The sequence below is a fragment of the Schistocerca piceifrons genome, chromosome 3, assembly GCF_021461385.2.
Source record: "Schistocerca piceifrons isolate TAMUIC-IGC-003096 chromosome 3, iqSchPice1.1, whole genome shotgun sequence".
NCBI classification, from domain to species: Eukaryota; Metazoa; Arthropoda; class Insecta; order Orthoptera; family Acrididae; genus Schistocerca; species Schistocerca piceifrons.
Genome location: NC_060140.1, coordinates 494,838,742 through 494,858,456, shown reverse-complemented (window position 1 = coordinate 494,858,456; position 19,715 = coordinate 494,838,742). Strand labels below are relative to the sequence as shown.

Genomic DNA, 19,715 nt, shown 5'->3' with positions numbered 1-19,715 from the left:
GGATGACCTCACCCAACAGTTGGAGAATGAGCAGAAGTGCAGATCCACATCGATGAAGGATGCAGTAGGTCTCAGTGATATGATGGGCACGATGCACCATGTAAGCCGCCCTTCCCCAACTGGCTTGCTCTTCGGGAAAATTTTGAAAAATGGAAGTCAAACCCTACAGGGGACCATCAGAAAGGCCGAAACATGTGAGGCTCCTTTTAGTCGCCTCTTACGACAGGCAGGAATACCTCGGGACTATTTTAACCCCCAGACCTCCAAGGAAGGAGGGAGGGGGGGACGGAGGGGTGTTTGTTGGCTGTGAGTGATAGTGCTAGACTAAATACTTCATTGTTGTTTCATGAGTTCTTGATAAGCCATTTGAAGCAACAATCATTACAATTTACTGAAAAAGGAAAAAGTATGAGTCCTAGCAATAAACGAGAAACACCCTTCAGATTTTTTAAGTCGAAAAGTAGGACAATACACATTATGTGAAACAAAAATTAAGGTGGTGAAACTTTGATTTTGGTGAAAAAATTTCCGAAATATGGGGAAAAGAGAAAATCGCCGAGGTCGTAGATGTGTGAGTTTTGATGTTTGTGTAGCTGTGAGCATGGTGAAAGTGTAATTCTACTTGAGAAAAGAGGAGCAAGAGCTAGTAAAATACTGTTTTTGTTGTGTGTTTATATATGCCACACACCAGTCAGCTATTGGTATGTGGTTGCCTTCTCTTTAGTTTACATATTCTTAGAACTGAGCATTACAACTGTCGTACCAGAAACCCCCTCTCCCCCCCCCCCCCCATTTTCCCCCCAATAACAACCACAAGATGCCAAGAGTTATTATTTATTATTCGGCAACTAATTTCAACCTTGATGTGATCATCTGACAGAACTAGGTGATATAAACAGCAAGAAGCTATTAATCTTATAAAATCTAAATTATGTGAGGCAAATTTCATCTGGGTTGTCACTGGATTTTTAGTTAGGATCCGACAGTAGTGATTAGGCAATTGTTACGGAATTATTGTATATCACATGCTTTCACTTGTAGCAATGACACATCTATGTTGTAACATATTTGACAAGTGAAAGTGAGACATGTACTTGTAATGTGCAAACCACTCAAAACCTGTGGGACAAACACTGCAAATTATTATAGTTGAAGTCGTGAACAATGGCAGTTGAGTTTAGGTTTGTTCTGCGCATCTACATCACACATTCTCTGGCAAACAGTACGCATTCAGCAGTGTTTTCAGTGCTCTGCTGTGAATGTCGTGACTAACGTGAGAATTAAACATGATCGTAGCAGTTGTTTACTGAATTTTTATTCCATTTGTTGTGAGTTGTCACTGCTGATGGTCATGGTAAGTGACAATTTCTATACAAGCAAGCAAGAAACAAAATTTAAAATATATATGCATTCTTCAAATGCAATGGACTTGTATGGGATTACCGCAAATGTCACTTGGAACAGACAACAATGCAATCCCCATCCATGTCTCGAGCTGGGCGACCCACCATCATTAATGGATCAGACAACAGGGAAGGTACAGAGGGGAGGATCAGGAATCAGACTGGAGTGTAAGAAGTAATTATAATTGTAATGAAAACTGAATGGAGGTTGGTGAGATATGAAACCTGGTGACAGATAACAGATGGGCCAAATAAGTTCAAGCAGTATCCTGAGAAATTGGAAAAGACTTGTTCAATGATGTAATTAGATATCATAAAAAATCTACTCACCAAGTAGCAGCAGCAGAATACACAAATAAAAAAAGGTTTTACTTCTGCAAGCTTTCAGAGCCAGTGGCTCCCTATTCTGGTAATAGGGTTGAAGTGGAAGGAAGAGGGATGAAAGGAAAGGAGCTGGAGAGAGGTTTAGGAAAAAGGGGTTCAGTTTGGAAAAGTCACGCATAACCCCGGGTCAGGGGAGACTTACAAGATGGGACGAGAAGGAAAGACAGATTGTTGGGGCAGCAGACAAGATTCAAATACCTGAGAGGATGAAGCAGGGTAATATGCAACACAGAGATTATTGCTAAAATGTTGTGCACGAGTTAATAAAAGTGAAAAGCTAAGTGCACTGTATATAACAGAGATGGGAGTGGGACGGCAAAAAACCAACACATCAGAAAATGAAAGATGTATAAAACTAATACAGAGTGGAGAAAGGAGTAGTTACTGCAAAGAAATACTGAGACAGAAGAAATTAACGTAAATTAAGGCCAGGTGGGTGGCGAGAACCAAGGACATTTAGTGCCACTAGCTCCCACGTGCAGAGTTGTGAGAAACTGGTGTCTGGGGAAAGAATCCAGCTGGCGCATTCGGTGAAACAGGCACCGAAGTCATGACTGTCATGTTACAGAGGTTGCTTCGCAACAGGATATCGTGTCTTGCCAGTATGTGCCCTCTGTCTACGTTCATTCATCCTAACTGATAACTTGGTGGTAGTTCTGCTGATGTAAAAGGCTGAACAGTGTTACATAACAGCTGGTATATGACAACATGCATTGTTTCACAAGTGGCTCTCCCTTCAAAAGTATATTTTGCCAATTACAGGGTAGATATAGGTGATCGGAGGGAGGTGCATAGGGCAAGTCTTTCAGCAGGTACAGTCACAGGAGTACGAGCCATAGGATAGGAAGATGGGGCAGCAGGAGCATATGGTTTGACAAGCATACTGTGCAGATCAAGAGGGTGACGAAAAACTATTCTAGGTGCTGTGGGTAAAATGTCAGACAGAATGGATCTCATTTCAGGGCATGATTTTAGCAAGTCATGACCTTGTCAAACTAGCTGATTAATACATTCAAAATCAGGATAATACTGAGTGGCAACTGGTGTGCTCCGAAGTTGCTTTTTGGAGGGATCTGGTTTGGATGTGATGACCATGGAAATTTGCTTCTGAACTAGGCTGGTGGAGTAATTACGTCCAGTGAAGGCTCAGGTAAGAATGGTGGTGTGTTGCTATATATGAACAAATACCATTGCCTCTAATGCCAAGGGTGCAGGGGTGAGGGGGAGGGGGAATGCTTGACACACAAAGGATGTTGTTTGTTAGTAGGTTTAATGTGGGTAGAAGTGTGCAGCTGGGCTTCAGTGAGGGTGAGATGTATATCAAGGGAATGGGTATGGGATTCAGAATACAACAATGTAAAATTTAATTGGGAGAAAGTAAAAAGAGATTCCAGGAATTTTAACAGGTCAGGCCTCACCATGAGACCATATGGCAAAGATGTCATCAATGTATCTAAAACAAACCGGAGGCTGAAGGCTTATGGATCTCTGGAATGCTCCCTCAAAGCAACTCATGAAAGTGTGGCACAGGAAGAAGCCATCCTGGTTCCCATGGCAGTACCCCTAATCTGTTTGTATGTCTGCCCCTCAAAGGCTAAAATAAGTTATATTAGCCAATGATGTGATGAAGGTGCATCCATGTCATTAGAAAACACGCAGAAGCAGCATGGACTTGTAACACTGAAATCCGTAATGCAAGTAAAAATCTAGAAGAGACATTCATCCAGCAATGGATGTCAAATGACTGATGACGACGAATATTTAATATTTGTCTGAAAAGGAACAAAGATTGTTTTCAAATAAAGTTACATTGAGGTACATGTACATTACTGACAGCCATAGCTTTCTTAATAAGGCACACAACGTGGATGAAAATTTTGAAAAGGGAATTTGTAGGAATCAGGAATAAAAAAGTGGACAATCAATAAAAAAACATAACGTGAGGCATAAATTAATGGCTACAGTTCAGTGATAATGGACAATATAACCAGAGGTAAATTCATGTCATCATTCCAAGGCATTCATAATCTGAAGTGGTCTTCAATCTACTAATGGGTGTCCATTCTAAGAGGATTTGTTCAAGGATTCAAATCACTGGAACTATAAAGGGTAGGCTGACAGACTATACCAGATATTTCAACAGCAAATCCATGCTATCATGCCATGGTGTATGGCAAAGCAAGTAAGATGGTGTATCAGGCTGTGAAGGCATGATCAGTGCAAGTTGGCGAGAAGTTTATATACAGTAGCAGTGTGTCACTCACAACAAACACTAGTAGCAGTATTACGGTACATTTATTGTTACCTAATTTAGTGCAGCATTACAATTCCATTTACTGCTTAGAGAACGCAGATTCAACAACTTCAGGTTGGTCTGGCAAAATTGTGCCTAAGGTCTATATAGACTACAGAGAAGTTCCTGCAGCACTGCCTCTACATGGTTTCCAGAGCTATTGGTTAGCAGTTCTTGCTGCCTCTTTGGACAATGTGATTCTTTTTTGAGCTAGTTTCTGAGCTGATCTGCAGAGATGGTCTTAGGTATTCATAGATATAACTACTGATAAGACTTTCTGGCTGTTAATTGACATAAAACTCTTTGTGTGTATAGATTATTTAGGCTCCAATTACAACACTATATGCACCAGGGGTTCTCTGAATTGAAATTCACAACATTCCTGATCAGAACCACACGTTGATCTGTAGATACACTACCGAACAGGGCCAGAAGTTTCCCCACAGCATCTGAGAGTGAAAACACACACACACACACACACACACACACACACACTCTCTCTCTCTCTCTCTCTCTCTCTCTCTCTCTCTCTCTCTCTCTCTCTCTCTCTCTCTCTCATCGGCATCGGCAATAACTGCAAACTAATGCTGATGTTCTGAATTCTATTAACCTGAATCTTGAAAGTGGGGAGACACTGGGGAGACACTTTCCATTCCCCAGATTATTACTAATAGACTATGATACCTTGCTTGCATCTAACATGTTTTGGATAAGCCATATCTGCTTCAATTTCTCAAATTTCCAGTTTCCACGATCTCGATGCCACTGCTTCAAATATGTAAGTGCCTTTTTCTGCGCTAATACTTCATCTCTTGTTTTCGGTTCTGTTTTTGGTTTCTTGATTTTCTCTTTCTTCCGTTTTATCCCCTTCTTGCCTTCCCTGCAACAAACAGAAAAGATAACTGAAACCTGTTTGTTACTACATGTGTGTAGAAATACAGGGTGTTTGGGGGAAAAAAAACCTCCCTAGTTTTACATCAATTAGTACATATCATGACAGAGAACTCCTTCAAGTTTTGTTTAATGTTAGTAGACATCAATGTGGGGTCCATTTGTTGCCCTGCACATGTCAAGCTGATATTCCACTTCTCGCCACGTATTCACCAACATTTCAGGTGTAACTGTCCCAACTGCTGTGATGATTCTTTCCCGTAAATGACTGATTGATGTGTCTGATCTTTTCACTGTACATAACATTTTTTATATGGCCCCAAAAGAAAAAGTCCAGTGGGGTAAAGTCCAGGCTTTGTGGTGTCCAAGTTATTGGGCCAGCCCTGCCCATCCACCTTCCTGGAAAGAGAGTGTCAAGAGCTGCACGCACATAGTTACTGTAATGAGTTGGGGCGCCATCTTGTTGGAAAAACACAAGACCCTTTTCCGTCTCAATATTGTCCATTTGGGGAAAGTCGTTCTCTGTCAACATGTCACAGTAAACGTTCCTGTTTATTGTTTTGTTCCTAGAGAAATGAAAGGACCAACCACACGATCTTCCATCAAACTGCACCTGATTAACTTTGGGATAATCACACTGATGCTGAATAACTTCACGTGGATGCTCTGCCCCCAAAATTCTGCAGTTATGATGATCAACTGTTCCGCTGATATGAAATGTAGCCTCATCAGAAAAGAGAATCTTTTTTAAAAAGATTGACATCAGCAATTCTGTGTAGAAAGTCAACAGCAAACTCGTACCTTTCAATTTTATCAGTAGGTTTTATTTCATGTAACAGTTGCAATTTGTAGGCACACTACTTACGTCTTTTACGCACATCATCATACATAGTACCTTTAGGCACTCCTAACTGTAGACTACGTCTGGCCAATGACTTCTTCAGGCTTCGAGCACACGAAACACAGATCCGTTCAACATAATCTTCAGAAGTTCTCAGTCTACCTGGCTGGTGATTTTGCTTTTAAAACACTACCAGTTTCCTTTAAAGAGCTTACCCAATGACTGATAGTTTTTGCTGTAGGTGGTTCACCACCATACTGGCATCTAAAATTACGTTGCACTGTTATAACTGACTCAGTTTTCACAAGCCAAATAACACACTGCACTTTCTGTTGCAGAGTACAAACAGTTGCTGAGTTACTCTGCACTGCACTGCACACATGCCTGGACTGAACTGAGGGAACACAGGGAAAAAAACAGCACTGATGCCGTCTCAAGGTCAAGCAGATCTGCCAACTGCAGGGGAGCCAAACTTTGAGAGCTGATGAGTCAAACACCATAAACTAGAATAGTGTATGTCACTTGGTACAGATTCTAGGATGCATTAAAACCAGGGAGTTCTTTTTCAAACAGACTGCGTTGAACTAAGTGATAACTCCTGTCCACTTGAAGCAATCTAGCATTTTTATAACACGCTTGAACGATCACTATAATACACTACATACATCTAATAATGAATATATAGCTAACTGGCACTCACAGCAACCTAGAAATGAATATGGAATTCGGTATTTTAATTCTAAATGTCAAAAATATCGAAGAACAGAAAGAGGAATTTCAAGAAAGAATTGAGAGAAAATTAAAATACTGTGAAGGAGAAGCAGAAACAAAGATACTTATCACAACAGCTGAGGAAGTGGGTGACTTGTGCAAATCTCAAAACCAAGTGAAGAAATGACAAATAAAATGATAAGTTTTCTGGACAAGAGAAGAAAAATAAAAGAAGAAACAGACAATATACAGAACTGTGCAAGGCTCTGAGAAAGAGGATGAAAGATGACATCAAGAAGTATGAAGAAGATACGCTAAAAATGTCTCAGTAATAAACCTAGTTTAAAGATAGCCAAGCGGAAGCTTATGACTGGAATGAATCAGCTAAGAGCTTTACACACAGACCAACATCGAATTACAGAAGAGAAAAAAATTCTCAACATACTGAAAATTTTTATAGTAACCCGTACAGTAAAGTTGATGATGATATCTTAATCCTAGATGAATTAGATGCCTCTATTTCCCAAATACCAGAAATAATCCCTTCAGAAGTCAAACATGCTACAGAAAAGGGCTGCTCCAGGTAGTGATGGCATCCAATCGATATTTGCAAGCTGTTGTGTGATGACTCTATAAAGCATTTAGCTCAAATATTTTCAGATAGTTTGCACAGTGGAAAACTACCAAGAGATTGGAATAAAGCCAAAATAATTCTAACATACAAGAATGGTAGTACAAAATATATAAACAACTATCAGCCTCCTGTCCATACTGTACAAAGTTTTTACTAGAACCTTAACCACTAAACTGAGCACTACACTTAACCTGGCCCAACCCATTGAGCAAGCTAGGTTCCGCACAGGGTTTAGTACAACTAATCATATCCTCACTCTACATGAAACAATTAGTAGAACACATGAGCACCATCTACCTCTTTGCCTTTCATTCATAGACTTTGAAAAGGTATTCGATTCGATCAGGCACAGCAAGGAATAGAACAGGCCTATAATAAAGTTTTATACAATGTATACAAAACCTCCACAGCCTTTATAAATGTAGTTGAAGAACCCCACGAATTTCCCATCAAAAAGGGCACAAAGCAAGATGACTCTGTATCTCCAAAACTGTTCTCCGCAGTCCTTGAAAAATAGATGTCTCAATTAGATTGGAAAACAAAGGGAATCCAAATTCTGGGAAAGAGATTAAACAACCTGAGGTTCCGTTTGCTTTGTAAATAAAAATTGCCTTTCCTTGCTGCATTGTATTTTATGTCTCCCAGGTGCATTTCCCCTTTTTCACTTTAAGGGCTGATCAGTGGGATAGTTCTTTGCGATTTTGGTTGTTATTTACAAAGCAAATATTTCTGTGCCTGTTGCACAGGGTGGCCATGCAAACAAACTTGTTAACCTGAGGTTCGCCAATGATATTGTACTATTTGCAAATAGCATGCAAGAACTTCAAATACTGGTCAGTGAACTTGTGTCAGCCTGCTCTAAAGTTGGCCTAAAAATGAACTACAGTAAAACCAAGATCATGATGAATGAATGGATACCGGAGGCAGATATGTCTATTGGAAGTGTGCAACTTCAATGGGTCACATCACAGACAATGTGTACCTTGGTCAACTGTTAAATATGAAAGAAGGCCTGAAATCAGAAATAGGCTAGCAAGCTTATGGAAGATACTGCTCATTTTGAAGTCCAAGATATCGGCTGAGCTGAAGAAAACAGTCTTTGACCAACATATACTGCCAGTAATAAGTAATGGCTGTGAGACATGGACATTAAATGTTCATTGTTAGAAAACTAATAGTAGCCCAAAGAGGAATGGAAAGATCAATGTTCAGCTACACAAACAACAACAAAAAGAAAGCAGTTGATATCAGACAGACAGCAAGGTCTGTGATATAATGGAAAGAATAGATACCTTGAAATGGCAGTAGGCCGGTCATGTCACTCGACGAAAGATCCATACCCAAAGACTGGTAAGTTGCACAGGTCACAGCAATATTCAAGAAAGGTAGTAGAGTAATCCACTAAATTACAGGCCCATATTACTAATGTCGATATGCAACAGGATTTTGGAACATATACTGTGTTCGAATATCATGAATTACCTTGAAGAGAATGGTCTATTGACAAACAGTCAACACGGATGTACCGGTAGAAAACACTGTTCTTGTGAAACACGACTAGCTCTTTACTCGCACAAAGCGTTGAGTGCTATTGACAAGGGATTTCAAACTGATTCTGCATTTCTGGATTTTGGGAAGGCTTTTGACACTGTATACCACACTAGTGGCTTGTAGTGAAATTGCGTGCTTATGGAATATCATCTCAGTTATGCGACTGGATTCATAATTTCCTGTCAGAGAGGCCACAGTTTGTAGTAACTGATGGAAAGTCATCGAGTAAAACAAAAGTGATTTCTGGTGCTCCCCAAGGTAGTGTTATAGGCCCTTTGCTGTTCTTTATCTATATAAATGATTTGGGAGACAATCCGAGCACGCATCTTAGGTTGTTTGCAGATGACAGAGTCTTTTTTTTTTACTAGTAAAGTCATCAGAAGATCAAAACAAATTGCAAAATGATTTAGAAAAGTTATCTGTATGGTGCAAAAACTGGCAATTGACACTAAATAACAAAAAGTGTGAGGTCATCCACATGAGTGCCACAAGGAATCCGTGAAACTTTAGTTACACAACAAATCAGTCAAATCTAAAAGACGTAAATTCAACTAAATACCTAGGAATTATAATTACAAAACAATTTAAATTGGAAAGAACACACAGAAAATGTTGTAGGGGAGGCCAATCAAAGACTGTGTTTTATTAGCAGGATGCTTAGAAACTGTAACAGATCTGCTAAAGAGACTGCCTACACTATGCTTGTCTGTCCTCTCTCAGAATACTCCTGTGCAGTGTGGGATCCTTAACAGAAAGGATTGACAGAGTACATTGAAAAAGTTTACAGAAGGGCAGCACGTTTTGTATTATCACGAAATACGGAGAATGTGTCACTGAAATGAACAGGACTTGGGGTGGACATCACTGAAACAAAGGTGTTTTTCACTGCGGAGAATCTTCTCATGAAATTTCAATTACCAACTTTCTCCTCCAAATGCGAAAATATTTTGTTGACGCCGACCTACAAAGGGAGAAATGACCAGCATAACAAAGTAAGAGAAATCAGAGCTCACACAGAAAGATATAGGTGTTCACTTTTTCTGCACGCTATGCGAGATTGGAATAAAAGAGAATTGTGAAGGTGGTTTGATGAACCCTCTGCCAGGCACTTAAATATGATTTGCAGAGTATCCACATAGACATAGATGGTCAAAACAAGTACTCAATTGGAGCCCAATTTACCAAAAAAGACAAGGGGCAAGACCTCTGGATAGATAGGACGGAGACTTAAAGAAGACTGCCAGACTGAACTGGCAACGGGAAGCTCAAGACTGGCAGAAACAGAAGAATCTACAGGAAACCTACGTTGTACGCAGACTCAAAGAGGGCTCAACACCAAGTCATTGAACTGGCTGATGTTGATTCTAAGTCCATACAGGTTGTACCAGTAAGAATGGTCAATATTCTGGGATATGACAGGAATGATCATTTGAAGCAAAAAGTGTAGTAAACATGGTCTATACAATGCATGCATTTAGTGCTATGAGCACTACTACATCTTCAATACAATGAAACAAATCTCTTCTACTGAAAGCTCTTCGCTTTCCATATTTTGACAGGGGCAATATGGACCAAAAGAAGAACAAACTGTTTAGTGAACATGGGGTTTAATATGCATATGCCTCTCTCAAGAGCTACGAACACTTACTCAGCAGGAGAGGTATGTTTCACAGTAGCAAAGATAAAGATGTGCTCATAGATCCTTAGCAAAGATAAAGATGTGCTCATAGATCCTAAGATTTATATTTTAAACCCATGTTCACCATACTTTTTTTGCTCCAAATGACCATTCTTGTTATATCCCTGAATACTGACCATTCCTCCTAGGATACCCTGTATAGTAATGATGGTTGTTTTGCAGGAAACAACTCAAGGGCCAGACATCTCCAGACCCTGTTTTGTCTATGAAAGACTGCAGCAGAAGACAGACATGGAATCTCCAAATCTGTAAATGACAGGGCATTAGTAAAGACGAAACTTAAGACTGACCTGACATATCATACCAACTAAACAGAAACAGGGTGAGGAACTGAACAACAAATTGAACAACTTGTAAACCAATCTATTATTCAAGCAACAATTGGGTGAATTTAAATTCATACAAACTGCTTGAAAATATTCATTGCTTTCTTCTGGCAAATGCAATCACTGCCAGTGTTATACAAATGTTGAGGGAAGAACAAAATTGTCTTGAGAGAACAACTTATATCCCATAAACAGAAAGATATATTGACCCAAGTAATTCCCTTGCCATAACTTCCATAGTCGCCATCCTCAGATGTATGAAGTTAGCATTTGAGTTATTCACAGACATCTGTGCTTAGTTTGACTGAGAAAAACAGCTAGGGAAGCTGTCAAAATGTGCTATCACTATGCCAACAAATCTTGAAACAACAGAAGGTGGAAATACTTTTGCAGGAAATAGTCGTTTCCAAATGGCATTGAAAGGTTAACTGCACGACAGAGTTCAACTGAATATGCACACCACGTCATACTGTAAAGCTTCCTATTTTGTATTCATACTCATTCACAAGAGTTACATTTACATTAGTAGTATTCCATGGATGATGCCAAGGGCATAATCCATATCACTTCAGGCAGGGGGGTTACCTTCATAGTCTCGGATGTTATTGAATTTAGCATGTGTTATAAGTCAGGAGTTAGTAAGAGACACATTTTTTTTGCTTCCTTCAAAACAAAAATCCTGCCCCAAGATACCAGCCTTCAAAGATGACACTGTGAACACCATTCTGAAGATGCAAATTTTGGAAAAAAATTTTAAATGCTGTATCTCTGTAACAGTTCTAGATATTTTGTTAGAGGTTTTTTATTTGAAAGATAATTGCTTTATGATTACAACGGTATCCCCCGTTTGGACATATCTGTCAAAGTTCTTTTACTGTCGCCTTTGAATTTTTTTTTATAATTTACATTTTTTTTCCAAAAATGCCAAGCCAGAAAAGCTAGATTTTTTCTGTTGATTAGTACCATGTAGTACTATATACTCTGTAAATGAGAGCTTCCACTTTTCAGTTGAACAGGTTGTATTTTAAAATTATTTTTTTTAACTTTTTCGCTTCCTTTATTGCAGTTATTTCTTCTCACAGTCATTACATTTTGTTGTAGTTTCTTGGCAGTTTCTTTGTCTTGGTTGTTCATTGCGGGTTTCTGTACTGTAGTTGTTCAGCACTAATTTGTTTACTGAAGAGGCTTCTAAGAAATCTCAGACCATCCAGTGAGTTCTGTGTTTTCGTGAGGAATTTGCCACTTGAAACAGTTGCAGTGTGTTTTGTGAAAAAGGACTGTTTGAAATATCTTCTGACTAGGGCCACAGGAGAGTGAAGTGTGCTGTCTATTTGCATATCCATTAAAGAGTGATATATAAGACAAACAAAAAAACAGACTTTGTTCAGGTTGGGAATAAGTGTTCTCATTTGAAGACTTTATTTCAGAGTGAAGATGTTTCCAGTGACAACTTTTTGTGTTCTAAATGCTTTGACAGCAGAACACCAATGATAGTATCTGAACAAGCTGAAGCCTCCCATGGTGCAGATGATGCAGAGTTTGTATCAGTAGAGAAAGAATTAAATACCCTGAATTAGTCAACTACAGAGGTAGGTGTTAGTCCTCTTAAGAAACTGTGGTCAGTTAAGTCAAGTCATAAGCTCTATGCACCAAGAAAGTGCAGGGAAATTACTGAAGCTATGGATGAACACACTACAGAAAAGCTGGCCACACTCTTCAAAGTAGAAATTCCCTCTTCAGAAGGAAATGAAGCAAAGCACTCTTGCCAGAAATTTTTCACACATATCAACTGAACTGTTGAAATACCTGGCAGACAAATCAAGAAATGTAAGGCCTGTAAAAGGAGTCTTTGGAAGACCAGATCCCTGTTATGGTCATCCTGTAGAAGCAGCTCAAGTTCAAATAGTGCAGTCATTTTATCCGGAAGATAAATGGGAGTGCTCTCACCAGAGTGCCAACAAAAAAGAAACCATAGCTATAACAGATGAAGGTCTGAAAGTTGTGAAAGTGAAGAGATACATGACTCGCAATATTGAAGAAACTTTTGCAATTTATAAGAGTAAAGTTTATAAAAGCAACTATACAGCTTCACATACTGGAAGATCAAAATTTTATGCACTACGACCTAAGTGGGTAGTTCCACACCCACCTAGAGATGTCTGTTTATGTGTGTACTGCGCAAATTTTGAACTTCCTGTGGTAATTTTGAAGAACTTACTGGAGCATGTGACATATGACACCTTGGTTGGGCATGTGAAGTCATTAGTAGTCTGTGAAGTAAAGCAAAAGACTTGTTTGTTTCAAGAATGTGCTGACTCCCCTGGAAAGGAAGGACTGTCTTTACAGACACTTGGCCTGGCAGATGTAGCAGATAACTCTGCAGAAATTACATATGCGACAAGGGACGAAAATAAACTAATTAAGAAAATTGTTGCCTTTGACAGTTTCATTGTTGAATTTGGTAAACGGTCAGTGAAACCAAAACACACCAGCATCTGAAGAAAATGCTACAAGAACACATTGCAGATGTGAAAGGGTGTGTACAGGCTGAAGAACTATGTTTAGTGCTTCACTGTCATTTTGCTGAGAACTGGTCTGTAATTCTCCCACAATGAGTTCAAGGGTATCATTGGAGTAATGACCTGGTTTTGATTTTTACAGGAGTGACATATTTTCAAAACAAGACCACATGCGTTGCAGTTATAAGTGATGACACAGGACATGACTCAGCACATACTTTGCTAGGAATGCAAAAAATTCTTCAACTGGAAAGAGGCGCACAGAATATCATCATTATTTCTGATGGTGCTCCTAGTCATTTTAAAAATCATTACCAGCTGTTTGAATTGAGTAAGTCGCCTGTGCCAATTGACTGGATACACAGTGCTACTGATCATGGGAAGGGGGCTTGTGATGGTGTAGGCGGCCTGCGGAAGCACCATGCTACAAAACAATCTTTCCAGACCAAATACAGCTGTGATTCAGGATGTTGAGGATTTTACGAGAGTCGTGAAATCTTACACATCCACAGCCCTCATTCTTTTGTCAAAAGAGGAAATCGAAGAATTCTGTGAACAGAAAAAAGAAGAATGGTCCAAACGAAAACACTCATGTGAAATGAATTTAGAAGACACATTTTTGGACTCAAAATGATGGGCGAACTCATACTGCATGCACTTTAAAGAGCAAGAAAGAAGAAATTTTGTTCCTTTGGCCATCACCTCAGAAACAGTATGATAATATTCAGATTCACAACCTGAGGAGGAGGATGTTTGTGGCGTGTGTGTATGACTGTGACTGGTGGATTGCAGAGTTTATAGACACCTGTTATGAGTTAAACAAAATTGTAGTGAACTTTATGCTACCACATTGACCAGCTGCTGGAAGGACAGTAACAATGCCATCAGTGGTCACTTCCTGTTCACAATGTTTTGAAGATTGTAAGTGCTCCAGTTCCTATTGGTTCAACAGGAAGGCATTACTCTATATCAAAGGAAAATACTGAAGCAGTGGAACACATTTTTAGTTCACTGACTGGCTAATTTCAGTACAAAACAAAGTGCACATAAGTTGTATAAATTGAAACCTTTGTGTCTTTGGACCTTTCACATACATTCTGGAACCATTTAAAATGCTTGAAAAATGAGACTCTTACTCATCTTTCAAAACTAAATTATGTTTTGATTTTTATGGGCCTGTTATGTGATAATGTGGCAATAAAACAGGTGTTATGTATGGAAAAAATTTCAATTGTTTATAAAACCTGTTCAACCTAAAAGTGGAAGCTCTCACTTCAGGGAATGTAGAACTATATGGAACTAAACAACAGAAAAAAATCAAAATTTTATAGATTGGCATTTTTGAAAAAAAATTTTTTTCCATAAATTACTAAAAAAAGTTCAGAATGCTATAGAAAAGAACTTTGACAGTAAGTCCAAAAGGAGGATTTCTCTGTAATCATAAAGCAATTATCTTTCAAATAAAAAAACCAACAAATTATCTAGAACTGTTCCAGAGATATGGATTTTAAATTTTTTTCCAAAATTCACATCTTCAAAATGGTATGCACGGTGTCATCTTTGGAGGGCTGTATCTCTGAGCAGAATTTTTTTTTGGAGAAAACAAAAAAATATGTGTTCCTTTACTTAGTCCTTCATTTTAACATATGCTAAATTCAATAACATCCGAGACCATGAAGGTAAGATTTTTTCCTAGCATCCCTGAATTGGTATGGCCTATGCCCAAGGAGAGTTGTCTCTGGGATGTAGAAATACGTCCAAGATGCACATTTTATTTAAGTGCGAATCAGTGAAATGACACTTCATTGCTTTACAGTGCTAAATCAAATTAGGAATTAACTTAAAACATTAAATTTAGGAGATGCTATGAAGTTACTCTTCAGTGGAGTAGGACTTGCCAAAGAGAAATTCCTTTAACTCAGTGTTAAAGTAGCCTACATCATATTATCTACAAGGAGCAGGCAATAAAAATGAGACATGTGAAAAAAAATAAGTGAACTGATTATTATTTCAAAAGCAATTGCCACACCTGTTAACAATTTATCCAAGTGTGAGACACAATGGTCAGTTCCTTCATGGAAAAAAAACCATGATTGTATCCAGGCACATATATCTCCCTTCCAGGGAAATGTATGGCCACAAATGTCTTTCTTTAGGGCTCCAAAAATATGGATCATATGGGGAGAGGTAGGGACTGTATGGAGGATGTGTAAGGGCTTTCTAGTGAAACTTCTGCAGTGCAGTTAAAATAAACTTGGGTCCCATAAATGATATCCCCAGTCAGAAGAATCTCCTCTGCTTACACTGGTTGAATTACTAAATATAACTAGGCCTACATGCATTCTTTTCGCTAGACATGACATTATCCACTGGTTCACTAAGATATTACCAATTCCTGAGTTTATTTAGAGAATATAGTGCTTAGAGATTATTTCGGAGAATGTAGTGAGCAACACAGTCAAATGCATTGGGCAGGTCACCAAAAATACCAGTCGGTGCTATTTTGTTATTTAATGCTTGAAAATTTTGTGAGTGAATATGAAAATGGCTTCCTTAGTTGAACAACTCTTCCAATATCAATACTGTTATATACTGGGATACTATTATTGCTTGGGTGAGATACTATTTTAGCTTACATCACTTTCTCAAAGATTGTAGAAAATTATCTCAGTAGTGAAATAGATGAACAGTTAATGACATCTCTCCTATTACCTTTCTTGCAGAAGGTTCTGACAAAGGCATTTTTCGATCTCTCTTTCAGAAGTGCCCCGAGTTAGTGGTGTGTGACATTTAAAATACGGTAGGCCTTCTTATAAGGGAGCAAACCTTTCACGCATTTTTAGAGACCATCAAATCCAGATGAGCTTTTATTTTTGAGCGAATATATAATTTTCTTAATTTCAGAAGGAAAAGCTGGTGATGCATTCACATGGGCAAAAATTTGTGACAGTTGCTTTTTGAACATAGCACAGCTTTTCTGAATTTATTTCACAGTTTTAGTTATTACACCTACTAATAAAAAAGTACTTTACAGATAATGTTGCATAGACCTTGGCGTACGCCACTAATCAACCATCTATATCTACAATCTGTGAACTACTGTAAAGTGCATCACAGTGGGTACATCCCATTGTATGAGTTAATAGGGCTTCTCCCTTTCCATTCATGAATGCAGCATAGGAAGCATAATTTGTTTAATACACCTGTGCATACTGAAATTAATCTAATCTTGTTCTCACAATCCCCATGGGATTGACATGTAGATAGTTGTAGTATATTCCTAGACCTGTGCATACTGAAATTAGTCTAATCTTGTTCTCACAATCCCCATGGGATTGACATGTAGATAGTTGTAGTATATTCCTAGAGTAATCATTTAAGGCCAGTTCTTGAAACGTTGTTAGTAGACTTTCTCGGGATAGTTTACATCTTCGAGTGTCTCCAGTTCAGTTTCTTCAGCCTCTCTCTGACACTCTCACATTGATCAAACAAGCTTAATTCTGCTTTCAAATAGTCATCTACAACGGAAACCCAGGAGTATGTCCCCAATTTAATTCTCACACCATTGAAGAAGATGAGTGAAACAGAAACTGTCGTGCGGAGTGACTGCACGGTTAGTCCTATTTGGTAAGAGTCCCACATGCTTCAGCAATATTCTGGGTGGGTCGCACAAGTGATCTATAAGCAGTGTCCTTTGTAGACTGATTCCAGTTCCCCATATTCTAACAACAAACCAAAGTCTACAACCTGCTTTACCCACACAGAGCCTATGTAATCATTTAATTTTTATATCCCTACAATGTGTTACACCCAGGTATCTGTATGAGTTAACTGAATGTAACTGCACCTCAATGATACTAAAGTCATAGAATACTATGTTATTTCATTTTGTAAAGTGCACACTTTTATATTTCTCAACATTTGAAGCAAGTTGCCAGTTTTAGAACCACTTTAAAACCTAATCAAGATCGGACTTAATATTTACGCATGTTTTTTCATACAACATTTCATTAAAGACAAATGCATCGTCTGCAAACAGTCTGAGGTTACTATTAATATTTTCAGTGAGGTTGGGTTTCATATGAATATGTTTTTAAAATACATGATGGTTGACATGGAGGAGGGAGTTCTGTTTGAGATACCTCATTATGTTGGAGTTCGGATTAAGTTCTCAGACTTTGCAAGAAATGGATGTCAAGTATACTGGATGGTAGTTTTGTGAATCGCTTCTGCTACACTTCATATAGATAAGTGTGACCTGTTCTTTCTTCCAACTACTGAGCAAGGCTTTCTGTTCAAGGGATCTATGACAGATTATAGTTAACAGATAGGCTAACTCAGCTGTAAATTCAGTATAGAAACTGATAGGGATTCCATCAGGCCCTAGGGCTTTGTTCAATTTTAACAGTTTCAGATATTTTAATAATCTGTTTCAAAAATTTGTGTGAATTCCTAAGGGACCACACTGCTGAGGTCATCAGTCCCCAGACTCAGGCACTACTTACTAACACATGCACCCATACCTGAGGAAGGACTCGGACCTCCAACAGGGGTGAGGGGGGGGGCACACAATCTGTGATATGGCGTCTCAAACCGTGCAGCCCCTCCACGTGGCAATTTCTGTTTCACTCATGTTCTTCAGTGGTGTGATTGGGGCCTATCTGAAAGCAGAATTAAGCATTTCTCCTTTCTAGTCTCAACTAGATTAACTATGTGTTTTGTGAAAGATCTTCCAACAATATTCTGCTATGGCTTACCTGGTGACGCTCTAATTAGCGAGTGAGCCAGTTCAAATCATTGTAGTGGAAGAATTTTTCACGGCCATTATTTGGGCACTTATGCAGTTTAGCAGGTACGGAAAAACTTTATCAAATTTGATACGCTGATTACGAATACGATATTTATTTTCGGCCCAGTCAATTATTTACATCAAAAAAATTGTTTTAAATTTTTTTATTTTTCAATATTTTGTCGATATAGTGAATTCTGATGCGCTGATTTCGAATATAACATCCATTTTCATTTTCCCTTGACCGTCGGCGATATCTTCTGCCCGATAAGCGCGGCGCTGCCGATGACGCAACATTGCGTAATACACTAACTAATCAGTATTTTCAAATCATAGGCGGCCGCTGCCGCATAAAAAAAAAAAAAAAAAAAAAAACACACTCCCAACCTAACCTCAAGTGGGCTACGCTACAGATCACTTTATTTATGAAAATACAAAGTACAATCACCAACAAACTTTACATATTCACCCACAAAGCTCTCCAAGCCAGATACATTTGGAATGAAAAATTTTTTCCGTACCTGCTAAACTGCATAAGTGCCAGTATTTGGATGGCATAGGCAGGTAGGGTGGTAGTGTAATGTTCACGATCACCAGCCTTTGCGCCAATAACCTGGTTTAAATACCAAATTTCTCCACAGTGTCTCATGAAGGAGGGCATGTTACATTGTTGAAGGTGATCCATCCTTGGGGACGTAAAGCTTGGCGGCCCCCTTGGTGCTGTTCGCGAGGAGTAGGCTATGTACCCGTACCGGATTTTACCATCTTCCTTCTTTTATGATAATGTAATAATAACACAACACAAATATTAGACACACACATAGTATAACAAATATTGTAATCGATCAAGCTGCAAATACACAAACAAAAGAAAAATTGTCTGCTAAGACAAGTCACTGAAGCCTTCGCCATTGCTCTCTTGACTTGCGAACGTTTCACTCAGCATCTCCCTATCTACAGCATTATGCTTTGCTTCTATACTGTCCTCACATTCGTCGGCCTCATCATCTTTCAACAAGATTGTTACCGTCCAACGTCCCCTAGACTTATGACACCCTACAAATCATTCCTCTCACCACGCTCAAGATTTCGAAGAGAGAACTGTTATTTTCCAACCAGCATCCACATTCCGCCGAGCGAGAGAAGTGTGGGTTTCAACAATCGAACATCTACGAACTAAAACACAAAAAACATAAATACTGTTGATGCTCTTATTCCACATACCCAGTAGCTGACATCAAACCAAACCACGCTCCTTTCCGCACAATTCAAAACACAATACAAGGTTAGTTACATGCAGAAGCACGTGTGTTTACGGCAACAAATCAAAGATCACAAGAAACTAACACACTTCTTTTACGGCGTGAGTTCAATATCGATTTCAGTGACACGGCCAGTTCACGATCTGTCTGCACAAGAAGCCTGTCCATACCAATTATATGCAGACAGATCGTAGCGTGTGGACAGGAGATTTCCTAGCGGAAACCTGGAAGTTGGAGAGTTGAGCAAAGCTGCTCAAATTTGTGGGCGGAAATCACATAATCGCAAACAAGGCTGAGCAAGTGGGGAGGAGATCGCCACAAATCTGGTACGCAAAAAAATATTAGTGTCCTTTGTCTGTTTAGTCTTATTTTATTTGTCTTTGTGCACACAGTGAATTCTAAAAATGTTGAC

At 38.9% G+C, this 19,715-nt stretch overlaps 1 protein-coding gene across 3 annotated transcripts in view; it reads right to left on the bottom strand.

Annotated features, from left to right (window-relative positions):
* Positions 1 to 19,444, bottom strand: part of LOC124789882 (uncharacterized protein C7orf50) — a 36,858-nt gene extending 17,414 nt beyond the window's left edge. The window contains exons 1-2 of one of the 3 annotated variants that reach the window (XM_047257400.1): positions 19,336 to 19,444; positions 4,765 to 4,960 (exon numbers count right to left, since the gene is read on the bottom strand). In XM_047257400.1, coding sequence (XP_047113356.1) covers positions 4,765 to 4,960; positions 19,336 to 19,337 — 198 coding nt within the window. In that variant the 5' untranslated portion in view covers positions 19,338 to 19,444. Of the gene's footprint in view, positions 1 to 4,764; positions 4,961 to 6,027; positions 6,190 to 19,265 lie in introns of those variants that run through there. The other 2 variants (XM_047257399.1, XM_047257398.1) reach the window with 2 other exon arrangements.
* Positions 19,445 to 19,715: the final 271 nt, after the last annotated feature.